This window comes from Enoplosus armatus, chromosome 2, assembly GCF_043641665.1.
Source record: "Enoplosus armatus isolate fEnoArm2 chromosome 2, fEnoArm2.hap1, whole genome shotgun sequence".
Classification (NCBI taxonomy): Eukaryota; Metazoa; Chordata; class Actinopteri; order Centrarchiformes; family Enoplosidae; genus Enoplosus; species Enoplosus armatus.
Window position 1 is genome coordinate 21,034,949 of NC_092181.1, and position 12,618 is coordinate 21,047,566.

Genomic DNA, 12,618 nt, shown 5'->3' on the forward strand with positions numbered 1-12,618 from the left:
GAGGTGTGTGTTCACGCATAACAGGAGTGCATGGGGAGGAAGGCTCAGACATAAATCTCACTAACGATGAAAAGGAAGGCTTTAGTGCCACAAGGAGTGTTGGGGGGGGGTTCAGCTTTAATTTTGACTCCTGTACATGCAGTTACTTAAAGCTGTGTTCGTCTTACCCTGAACTCCTTTTAGCAGGACACTGAATTTTTTTTTTTCCATTACAGGTTGAAGCACAAGAATGAGGGTGACCTAAAGAGAGAAATATGAACATGAAGCAACTGCACTGTGTGACCCCAACACCATGGATGGTTCCCAGTACCAAGATAAAGATGAAGATGAAGTGGGAAGAAAAACTATGGGACACCGTGAAAGCGCCGTCCAAAGACTATCATGTATATGTAGCTGAAAAAGAGCTACAAGAAACTGTTCAAAATCAAGCTCAACTTACACTTGAGCATGATTGACTCTTCTTTTACAACAAAATATTAATTAATGAAATGTTTTGGCATCCTGGTGGCCACAGATCTGGGTTTCTCCAGTTGCAAGCACCTTCCCCTCTTCGTCCTCAAAAGCCAATACCTGTGTAATGAACAAGGGGAAAAGGATCTACAACAACAACAACAACAACAACATCTGTCATCACGTATGTTCGACACCCGACTTAAAAGCTACAGACCAAAGAGCTGGAAACATCTTAGTGACTGCAGCTACGATGAGCAGCATCCACGTAGTATCCCTACAAAGTGTTTATAATGCATGTATGCACTTCAAATGTTTATTGAATTACATTTAAAAGTTTTTAATAAAAAAATGTATCAATGTAGTGGTTTGTTTTGATTGTGTTTATGTGTAAAGTAAAATAATCGATTATAGGATCCAAATACATGGGGCAACTTTAAGGCTAACAAGCGGTTTTAAGCCAGACTTCATTTAAATTTGGGATACTTTTAGTAAGGACCGCGTAAAACAATATCTTTACATGTGTGACCTAAAAGCCCCAAGATCAAACAGGGCTCCTGGTACCTGCAGTACTCCAGATAACTCCAGGCCCCCAGGAGAAGCCACATGAGAAAGGAGTCGTAAATGCAGTATTCCCTGTGGAGTTACGGACGCCAGAGCATAAAGAAATCACAATGGGGCGCAAACACCAAGGGCTCAAATGACGACCTCGATATTTCGTTAACGTAGATTCCCGTGACGGTTGAAATTTAACACAGAAAAGGCAAGGCGGGAAAAGGCATTCACACCAAGCTACTGTTGACACTGCAGTGTTTCTATTGTTTAGGATCTTTCTTTTAGCTCTCACAGTACATTGCACAAAATAAACACTTGTCAAAACACAAAACTACAGTCACTTAACTTGGGTTTCACCGAAGAACAGCGTCAACTGTCACCCTGAAAAGGCTTCAATTAAATAAACAAAAACATTAGAATATTAAAGATTTATTGGAATCTGATCACAAATACATAAACTTAATGATTGAACAGATAGAAAAAAAACAAACAAAGCATTTACACACACACATTCAGACATAAAATAGCACTTACAGATATTACAGCGTTACATGATCTCTTTCTCTTGTTTGACCCTGATAAGTGAGAACCTCTCCCTCCTGTATCTCCTGCTCTTTCAGTTCCTCCTTAGTGCAGATGGCCTCTAAAACTATTTTGCCTCTTCTGTTCCTCTCACAGTAACACAAGCAGCATACATGGGTCACCAGGGGTCGTAACACAGTGATAAAAACCCCTCACCTCTGATCTGTGACCCATGACTCCTCTCCCCCTCCTCCTCCTCCCACTTTGCCTCTTTAACTGTCCTCCACTTACAGCTCACCTCCTCCTGTGTTATCTGTCCATCTCAGGTGAGGATGCCTCGCAGAGGAGCCCTCCCGCCTTAGTCTGCGCGCACAGGTGCTTGAGTGCAAAGGGATTTTCCTTACTTTTAATCTTTTATCCAGTGTTTCTTCTAGCCTCAATCCTCTCTTTCAAACCCACAGATCCTCTTCTCCTTTACGTTAAAATGATGATGAGTGTGGTGGCTGCTTCACAGGGAGGAGGAGGAGGAGAAGGAGCAAGAGGCTGGACTGTGGTCAGTGCTGAGCGGTGAGGTTGAGCAGCCTCTTGCTCAGTAAGGTGTTGTGCTGTTTCAGGTACTCTATCAGGTCGGCCTGCTTCTCCACCACCTCCTCCAGACTGGAGCCCTCTCTGTCACACAAATAATAGTACATGTGGAATCTGTAACATCGCTGGCTTCATCATCGTCTCTTTAAAGATAAGGCTGGTGACATTCTGCATTTTTCTTTATGTCCACAAATCCCATAAAAACACTGAAACCAACAATGAACTGATCTTAAGTGTTACTAAGTATGGCCTGATATACCTTATTCTTCTGTGCCACAGAGCTGCATTGTTCAGTGAGCCACACTGTTGAGCACTGGGTGACATGATCTTTTATTACCATGAATGTGGGCACTTTATTTGGAGTCACTCCTGATGTTGTAAATATTGAATAGCGCAGAAAATCTGTGGTTGAAATAGTGCGCAACAAATACACATTTTAGTCCTGATTTAGTGACGTTTGCACAAAAACACTACAGTTCCCACCTGTTTTAGGATATCCTTAAAGGGGGGCCCTCGTTTAGAAATACATATACAGTATATATACATCTTCAGTAGCAGACAGACTGGAGAAGTCGAAAATCACAGACTAAGGCAGTGTTGATTTTGATCTGTTTGAGGGCTTTGTTTGACAAAAACAAAAATATACAATGTTCCGTAATGGGTCTATTCAAACAGGACCACTATGGATAGAACTGCAATGTTTGTGGAATATTTGGCATCTGGTACATGAAAAGGAGCGATGGTACAGCTGAAGAATGCAGCGAGTAGGAAAATGATGACATGGAGGAAGAAAAGTGGTCTCAGTTTTCTCATAGGTTGCAAACAGGGGTGGAGTTTAAAAATGTTTGTGGCTGAAGAGCACCAGGGATGCTCACCGCTCTTCTCAATACTGGATCCCCCTACCACATTCTCATCAGTTTTATAGTTTATTAGGCAGAATATATATAATATAATTCTGCGGCATATTCTTATAGCTTGTTTGAGCTAAAACACCCCAAATATGTTGACTAATTCCTAGATGCTCACATGTTGTATGTATAAATACCGTGAGCAGTTGGCATTGATGAAAGCTGGAAATTTAAAGAGGGAGACTGATGGTATAATGATTATTTTGATTTTCTGAGGATTTTTGTCCCACACCAAGGAGGTGATAATTTCATTTTTGAGATGGATCCAACATGAAAAGAAAATCCTCAACAACTTAAAATTGGCCAATTCAAAGTATTACATGATTTCTTGAAAATATTATTGCATTTTTGTGCATAAGAGATGATAATTAAATGGCAAAATTGTTACAATACCAAGACCCACATTTAATATTTCTCTTTGTTTATTTAATGTTGTGCTGCTGCAGCCTTTATGTTATCAACACAGAATTCAATTCAGACTGGAGACGTGTTGCAAGAAAGAGAGTGACATTTAACATTTCAAGTATTTTGATGTAACACGGTGCATGTCTGAAAGGGGCTGTGGACATTGTGTGTGTGAATGAGTGAAATCTGCGTACCTGAAGCCAGTCTCAGTCGGCATACTGCCCGTGATACTGAAGTTGTGTGAATGCTCTTCTTGGCTCACGTCTGGTGCAGCTCGCTCCCTGTTGAACTGCATCACCTTGACTGAAACAACAAACAAAACAAAAGCTTTTGTTTTACTTCATCAAACCAGTGTTTTATCTTGTCAGTTGCACACAGACATTATTGGGCAGTGAGAGCTCTCCTGCAAACACTAAATCACTCAGGTGAGAAAGAGCACACATTTGTTTTTTTTACTGTTTTCCATCCCTCTCCCTCTCCTAAACACACATAGGCTGTTATATCCTGCACTTAGTCCTTATGGGCTGCCATATCCTGCACTCAAACCTCTAATTCTCACACCCTAAACATACACCTTTACACAAGAGGTGGGGTTTGCAGCAAGGTGTGGGTGTGGAGTATGCAGGAGCTAGAAGAGGAGCCAGGGCATAAAATATGGGAGATGCAGTTTGAATCAAGATAAGGCAGCGGTGTGTGTGGGGTTGCAGGGCGAGTGTGTGAGGAAGGGCAGAGGGAGGAGCTGGCTGAGTATTGATAAGGCTTGAGTGTCATTAGCCAGAGGAAATTGTCAGGGAGGTTCTAAAGAGCGCTATCTTTACTTTGCTACAGTGCAGCATCTCAGCATCCACACTCACACACAATCTAAAGAAATACTGCACATTCCTGCATAATGAGGCCCTAAATCTGTGTGTGTGTGTGTGTGTGTGTGTGTGTGTGTGTGTAAATACAGCAATAGTAAACAAGTATGTGTGAGAGAGAGAGAGAGAGAGAGAGAGAGAGACATTCCAGATAGGCAGACAAATGAAGATGTGGAGAGACTAAGGAGAAAACGTGATGATGAGCCTGTGTTTGCTGATGATGTGACGTTTGTTTCACAAATGACTAGACAGAAAGACAAACTGCTGTGAAATATTTAACTAAATATCAACAAAATATATATTTCCCCAGTCTTTTAAAACAAATAAATAAAAATAAACTTGACAAATGTTGGCATGTACAAACATTACAGAGAATAACCAGGTTAAAGTAATATTTTGATGAAAGTGACCTGTTTAAAAATTTATATTTTTTCATATATATTGTTATTGTTTGTTGTCCTTTTTCATAATAATTTTAAAATATCTAACGAACATGTGTACATGCAACGGACTTTAACTAATATATTGTCATGTTGAGCATTGTACATCTGTTAATCAGGTTTTGTTCACCCTGAATTTGACCATAATTTCACCAAAACGACTTGTTAAGGTGCATGCAATAATCAGCGAGTTCAGTGCTCTCCAGTCCCTTCAAATAAAAATTGAGATATACAAACAAAACATATTCTTTTCAGAACACCCACAATTCAATCATTAAAGAACCCAAACTTCAGAGTTTATGTGACAAAGACTTCTGTACATTTTGTCGCAGGATACATGACCCTCATAAGTGTACATGAAAAGTAGACTATATATAAAGACTATAAATTATCCCTTACTTGAGATGTTCCTCATGAGCCAGTTCAAGTCAACCTTAGCGTAATAAAAACAATTCTTACAATGTAAATGTCAAGCATGGCTGTACTATAAAGAATAGTATGTGTACACTGGTAGTGTGCTTATGATGCCTCACAATGCACTTCAAGTACTGCAATTTAAACAAGAAGACTTGTGCAGTCTGCCTCAAATGAGCTTCCATCGAGTGTTGGTTCTATTTGTTTTAATAGCAAACCTGTAAATACCCTGAATTAGTGCACATACAGAAAAGTGTTATTAGGGTGAGGTCAGTCAGGATGTTCAAAAAGTCCTTCAGGTCTGTGGAGTTCAGTGTATTACAGCAGGGGGAAAAAGAAGACATATACCAGGATGGACGGATGGATGGATGGATGGATGGAGTGTGACGGAAGTGACAAATTTCACACGTCCCTGTTAGAGACTCTCACACACTCACACGGCTGGACAGACAGTGCTCAGACCCGGTCTACTCACATCTAAGAAGCTTCAATCACCCATTAAGAAGTGCACATTTCCAGGTGATAACAGTGAAGCTTGCAGAGGTGCTAACAGCTAATGGTACCACATATTGTGCTCACAGCTATGCACGGCCCGAATCAAAATCAAAGAACTGGAAGGAAATGGATCCCGGCAACGATGGAGACTGAATACAGTAACGCAAGACGAAGGAGGAGAGCGGTGTGAACACCTTTTAGTTGCAACACAGGACATTAAAAGAGTTCAAAGGAATATGCAAGTCTGTAATAAATCCTGCTCATGAAACTGTCACATGCAGAAGCTGTAGATGAGGGAAAAAGTAAAAAAAAAAAAAAAAACTTTAAGCAGAAAATACTTTTATCAGCAATGTTCAACAATAAGTAACACACACATTTAAATTTAAGGATTAATATATTATAGATTCATATCGTTTCAAAATTCTGAAGTTGGATGCTAAACTGAGAAAATAAGCTCTAACTAATTTGTCCACAGTTACAGTTTTGGTACTTTTAAAGGATGAATACAGCTTGTAAATGTAATGTTGGATTTGCATTAACTTGGGCACTTAAATATCCTTTTTAAAGAGCAGAAAATGTCATGGGATGGACTCTTCTGGCTGCTGGTGTGAACCGGATAACATTAAGGTGCTTGGCACTAAACAGAACAGGATTACAGTGGGGTTCACATAGGGTTAAACTTTGGTAAACTCAAAGTTATGTTAAGTTATAAAAGGGTGTACTCACAAAGTCACTGAATATAGAAAAGAATAAGCCAAAAACAAAACAAATTTACACCAGATTATATAAAGCATAATGACACTACCATAAACGGTGGAGTGGATGACAGTTATCATCCCTCTATTGAATCACACAGGTACAAAATGTTTAAATTAAGATAACACAGTTCACAGTGGTCACAGCTTGAGACATGAAATACCTACGAATATATACGTAAAAAGTTTTGTTGAGATGAACACAAGTTTAACTTTTTAGCAGGATTTTGTATACTTTAGTGAATATCTCTGACATATCAATATTAAGATAATGGTTTGATTAGTATAGTGATATTTACTTTGCACATGTTGCCCACCCTTTGTATGCAAGTACTGGAACAGCTGTGAACGATAACAATATTTATGATCAAAAATATTTCAAACATACGTTTGCCATACAGTACATGGTGTGTGGTGTGATCGAGTGTACTGTAGGTATCTGTATCAGTGTGTGTGTGTGTGTGTGTGTGTGTGTGTTAACCCTGTGCCCTGCAGTGCTTACGCTAAGTTCTGGCCAGGCAGAGGAGAGAGATGTATTCTAAGTTAAGCCTTTGAAGGCCAAGACATGGCTTTGATGTGCATGTAGGTCTATAGAGGAGAGTGTATTCATGTTAAAATGAGAGGCAGAAACATACAACAAACCTCAAAGACACACACACACACACACACACACACACACACACACACACACACACACACACACACACACACAGGCACACACACTTACAATGAGCACGCACTTCAAAGAGAAGTTGAACGAGGTCTTCCTGTATGGACTTCATAGCTGCAGGCATTATATCTCTCCTTCTCTGTCTCCTCGAGTTTTTCTTTTGTGAACTCACTGATGTCACCTTGACTCTGCATCAGTCTGAGTGTGTGTGTGTGTGTTTATGCTTTAAAAGGTTTGCACTGCGAGGTGTCGCTTGATTTGTGTTGCGCCTGACTGCACTGATCTGAGCAGGAATGCGGTGGGCGAACACGGATACCCCCCCCCCCCCCCCCCCCCCCCCAACACACACACACACATTGGATCACCCTCACTGTAAACACAGGGACAATGTGTGCGAGTGTGTGTGTCTCCCTGTGTTTGGGTGGAGTGGGCCGAGGGTTACCCCTTTGGCTAGGCTAAATCCTAATGCCTCTTATCTGCCCTCCTTGCCTCTCTGGTATCTCGAGCCCACATCTGTGCCCTTCAGCGGCCAAACATACCTTTAATATGGATTTCCTTTCATTACAGATTCTTCAATATCAATATCCTCTGATACTGTATCTTTAATAGCAGTTTTCCTTTACATACTGACAGGAAGGCCAGCGTTGTGGACTTACATTAACACCTAACATTCCGGAAAATATCTATATATTCATTGTCTATCACTGTTTTTAAATATCACAGATTACAATTAACAGATTTGTCTAAATTTAAAATACACACTAAGCAGATTTATCACAGACTTCTGAAATACTCGACTAGTGTGGATCTGGGTATCATTTATATGCTTTGACATTGGTGCCAATCTACCTAAGTTTTGGTATCATAAACAATAAACCACACTAAACAGTTTTGATACCTTATTTTAAGGAATTTATAAATACTTCAATAAAATAAGCAAAATACTTGATTTACTTTTGGTTTTCACAAGTAGGTGATACAGATACATTTGGGTTGGTGCTCAAAAAGCACCGAGGTCTGATACCCACCACTACATGAGAATTTAATTTGAAGATTGACCTCCTATTATCATGAAGCCAAACATAACGGACAAATAGACAACTGAGATTTCAGTGTTCATATGGAATTCCTCAAAGGATTTTACATATCTACAAATTCCGCAGAGATGACGTATTTTGTCTATTATTAAACAACTATATTACAGAATTCATGTTACTGCTGTTAATAGAGCAGTAAGATGAATCCTCTCTGTCTTTTAAGATCATTATGTTGGCGTGAGCCGAGTGCTCTTCCTAAAATTTGGAGGAATCTAATCTAGTGATGCTGCAAACTTTTCCTGAGAAGGTTGCCAAAATACAGCCATGCTAGCAGCCCTGTGAGGCTGTGCTTTGAGCTAAATGCTAACGTCAGCATGCTAACATGCTCACAATGACAAGTGTTAGCAGGCTAACGTTTCTTCATTAGCACTAAACACAAGGTACAACTGAGGCTGATGGGAATTTTGCAGGTATTTGGTCATAAAGAATTGGAGTCTGCTGACCATGACTGTGCAAAATGTCACGGAGGGCCGACCGACTGACCAACACACACACAGCAGTCACTTCATCACCACTGACAACCACAACCTGCGTGTGAGATTTCACCTGTTTTATTGGAAGCATGTGGCTGCTAATTCTAAATGTCTCCACCAGTTGGCAGCTTAGTATGAAGTGCAGTATTTCATGATACTTTCCTGTGTTTCTATGTTTTTTGGATTTGTGGAGGTCTAAGCTCAGAATTCAGATATATGAGAGCCGGCTGCAAAATAACACTTCATTCACAAGTTCAGTTCAGTTCTGACTAGTTAAATCAGTTAGTCCAGCATTAGTCAGCTAACATTTTGGCAGTCATTTTATATTTAATCCAAACTTAAACTTTATGTGTAGAAAGACGGATAAATATGATGAATCTGGGGCTTTATCATGTTTGGGAGGCCCATCCAAATAAACTATGCGAATGGATTTCATTGCTTTACCACATGCTCTTAGCTTCTCTATTCTCTCAAATGCTGGGACTTTTTTTTATTAAGTAAAGGGCTACAGTATGGGCAGTAAGTTCTGTTGTGTTGCAAAGTGATTGAATTGCCCTGGTAAGTCTTTGCAGCTCAAGGGCCAGAGGGAGTTAATTTAAACTTAACCAATTAGTTCCTGACCTCAGGGGCAAATAAAAAAAGACAATGGATAGATAGATAGAGAGATAAGTGTGAGTATCGTCCAGAAAAGTTTGCATGGTGTTTGTACCAGAAGCAAAAAATCAGCAGATCAGCCGAGAGAGAGAGAGAGAGGAGAGAGAGAGAGAGAGAGAGAGAGAGAGAGAGAGAGAGAGAGAGAGACAGAACTGAATGGTTGATTGTCATGCTGTCGAGTGTGAAAAGGGCAGGGCAGTTATTGTGATGCGAATGTGCTAAGATAGAGAGTGGGGGTGGTGAGTGTGTGTGTGTGTAATGTAATCTACAGGGTGTGTCTCTACTGATATTATTACCACTGGTGTTGCTCTTACAACACCACACTTCTATTTTTTTCTTTTATCTCTGAAGTTGAGATTATATCATTTCAGTTTATATATTATTTAGTGGGTCTCTTGGTGTTTCTGTGTGTGTTTTAATGCATTGTATTAATTGTCAGGTGGGTGTGGCTTTGTGGGTTAAAAGCATAGGTTAGCTGTGAGCTGTATGTTTTTCTTTTTTGGGAGAGAGCGTGTGTATGCATTGAAATACTGATATATAGTATGCAATCAAACCTCAGTCAACTACATAAAAGTCTGCAGCTTACAAAAGAGTTCATCAGCAATCCCAGAGTGAAATGATCTTACTCAACATTATCAAATATTATAACAGTATCATATCATATCAGTATCACATATCAGTTTACCTGTGTAATAGAGCAGGCATGGCAATGCCACCAAGAGCTCCAACCCCAGGATGATGAGCAGCATGTAGGTGTGCACAGTCAGTGATAATTGTGCAGCCAGAACAACCAGCAGCAGAACGTTTCCTGCACACAAACATACAGAAATACAAACACACATTCTTCCTTCAGCATTGCTGCCATCTTGTGGAGAAAACTGACCTCTACATGTGCAGTAAAATGGAGTTATAGTTCCCTGACAACAAGTGTGCAGTTGTACCTGCAGAGTGTACAGTGAGCGGCAGGTGCTTCAGGCCCTGCATCTGTCTGTAGAATCGTAGGTATCCTCTGCTCCTGGCCTGGCTGTGGTGGTGCTGCACACACCCAGTGAAGAGCAGCACCAGCACCCACAAACACACCTTCCCAAACAAAATGACACTGTCACCTTGCACATTACCCAAAATACTCGCACACACCTCCTCTTGGCCAAATTTCAGCACACACAGCACTGCCATACACACTGACAACACCACGTACACAACCTGAAACAAAGAGGAGAGCATTGGGAGTGAGACAGACGAGCACATAATACAACTATTATTACACATAAAACAAAATAAAAAGGGCACCGTGAGTAAGCAGGTTATTTTCTTGATTAATCGATTTAAGTTGTTAAGTTGTTTTGTCGATAAAATGTCAGAAAATAAACAAAAAGCCCATCACATTTTCCCGGAGCCCAGAGTGACGCCTTCAAAGGTCTTGTTTTGTCCAACCAACAGTCCCAACAGATCCAAAGACAATCAGTTTACGATGATATAAACCAGTTAGTTGACTAATTGTTTCAGCTCTTAATTATTGTGGCTATTACAAAAGTACAACAGTACAATGATTTTAAAATAACATAAGAATAATCATCATAAAAATATTATTTTAAATTTGGTTTAAACATTGCATTGTGCTTGAGACTATGAATTTGCATAGATGAAGAAGGAATAAGCATTTTCTTTTTTTATATCCTTTAATATTGTGTTACTAATTTAGGTTATTAGACCTGCTTATATGTGTTGAGTGTTTGTATTAGGATGATTTTGTATTTTGGTCTGTTCTCGTGTGACTTTGGTGTTGTGTTTGTTCAGTGTTTGTTTTCTGGCGATTTATGTCATGGTTTTGTTAATAAAAACAAAAACAAAAAACAAACTAACATTGTATTGTGTTTTCAGCTGTTTATTTCCAAATTCAATGTGTTTAAAAAACAAAATCATCTGTAATTCAGTTTTCCACCAGAAAAAAAAAACAGTGTTGTATGTGTGTAAATGTGTGCATTTCATACATGCAGCAGAGACAGCAGGCCGGCATGGCAGGGTGTTGGTACAGTCTGAAACTCTCTCCTGATGGCAGAGTGGAGGGCGTCCGCAGAGATCAGGGGTCCGTCCACTAAAGAGTCTTCATCTAGGCTTCGGGACATATCTACCGAGGTGCCTGCCTGCTAAAACAAACACCATATTATTAAGTTGTCTTTAAATACAGGCCTACCTTTACACTGAGTAGCTGACTTAACTGCAAAAATATGAGATTTATGAATAAATCTCTTACAGACAAATGGTATATACTGTATATTTCTATATATTTCATATTAAATATTATGTATCTACTATGTAACTTTAACCACCATTGTTTCTGCACATACATCTTACTTATGCACAATGGCCTAAAGTAACATACCGTATGTATCACTTTCTCACTTTTCAGCTGAAAACAGATAAAAGATAACAACAGAAATACAGTCGCATATCTTTCTGTTTCATATCTAGCTGACAGCTTTACCTAGCTAACCAAGGCTAACTGCCATAGAGTATTTATCTCTTTACCCGACAAGCTAACCGTTGACATGGCAACCAGTTAACGTTAAATTACATTTACGTACTGTATAAAGCGATGGTCCCTTTGAGTCCATTTTGTTTTGATGTTCGACGTTTTTAAAGAACAAATGACAAAACAACAACAACAATAACAAACCATTAGCTTACATGCTACAAAAGGGGCGGGCAGGAAAATATTGGCACACTTCCGGTTCCCCTGTTTTATGGTGCCGTGCTCTGTTAAACTTTGGTTCCTAGCACTATAAATCTGTGATTTCTGCTTGCAGAAAAATAGAAACAATGTCCTGCAATAATATGCAACAGCCGTACAACAAATGCTACATTTTTGACTTATGTGGTTGAAAAAATTTAGATTTTTGTTATACAAAGTTATGGTAATTTGCAGTGGTGTTTGAAATGGATTACTAAGTGGGCAGAGCAAGCAACTGCCTTAGGGCCCAGGGGCCCCAAAAGATCAAAGCTTAGTGTGTGTCAACTGCTTTATGCTAATTTTTACAGATTACTAAATTGGGTCCAGCTTCATTACCTCATCTTTAGGCCCTCTGTCAAAAGAGAAAGACCCTCATTATTTCTGTTTTGTGCTTATATATTGCATATTCCTAAATGAATGTGTTTAATCACATTACCACACAGCCAATCAGGAAACAGGTGTATTCTAGCACAGAAAAACAGTAAATATTGAGTGGGGGGGACAGGGATGAGCTCATTAATGCCCTGTCCTTAAAATATTAACCTGGCCTTGGTGCTTGAAAGGTGTTTCTAATATTTAGTTTTCCTGTGTTTGTAGAGGAGAGGCA

The 12,618-nt window shown here is 39.6% G+C and overlaps 1 protein-coding gene across 1 annotated transcript; it reads right to left on the minus strand.

The window, feature by feature from the left end:
• Positions 1 to 1,504: 1,504 nt before the first annotated feature.
• Positions 1,505 to 11,897, minus strand: tmem192 (transmembrane protein 192). Its single transcript, XM_070924885.1, has 6 exons — positions 11,866 to 11,897; positions 11,272 to 11,424; positions 10,222 to 10,483; positions 9,966 to 10,088; positions 3,620 to 3,728; positions 1,505 to 2,196 (listed from the first exon to the last, which is right to left on the minus strand). The coding sequence occupies exons 1-6, from the start codon at positions 11,893 to 11,895 to the stop codon at positions 2,082 to 2,084; spliced, it is 792 nt and encodes a 263-aa protein (XP_070780986.1). The 5' UTR covers positions 11,896 to 11,897; the 3' UTR covers positions 1,505 to 2,081.
• Positions 11,898 to 12,618: the final 721 nt, after the last annotated feature.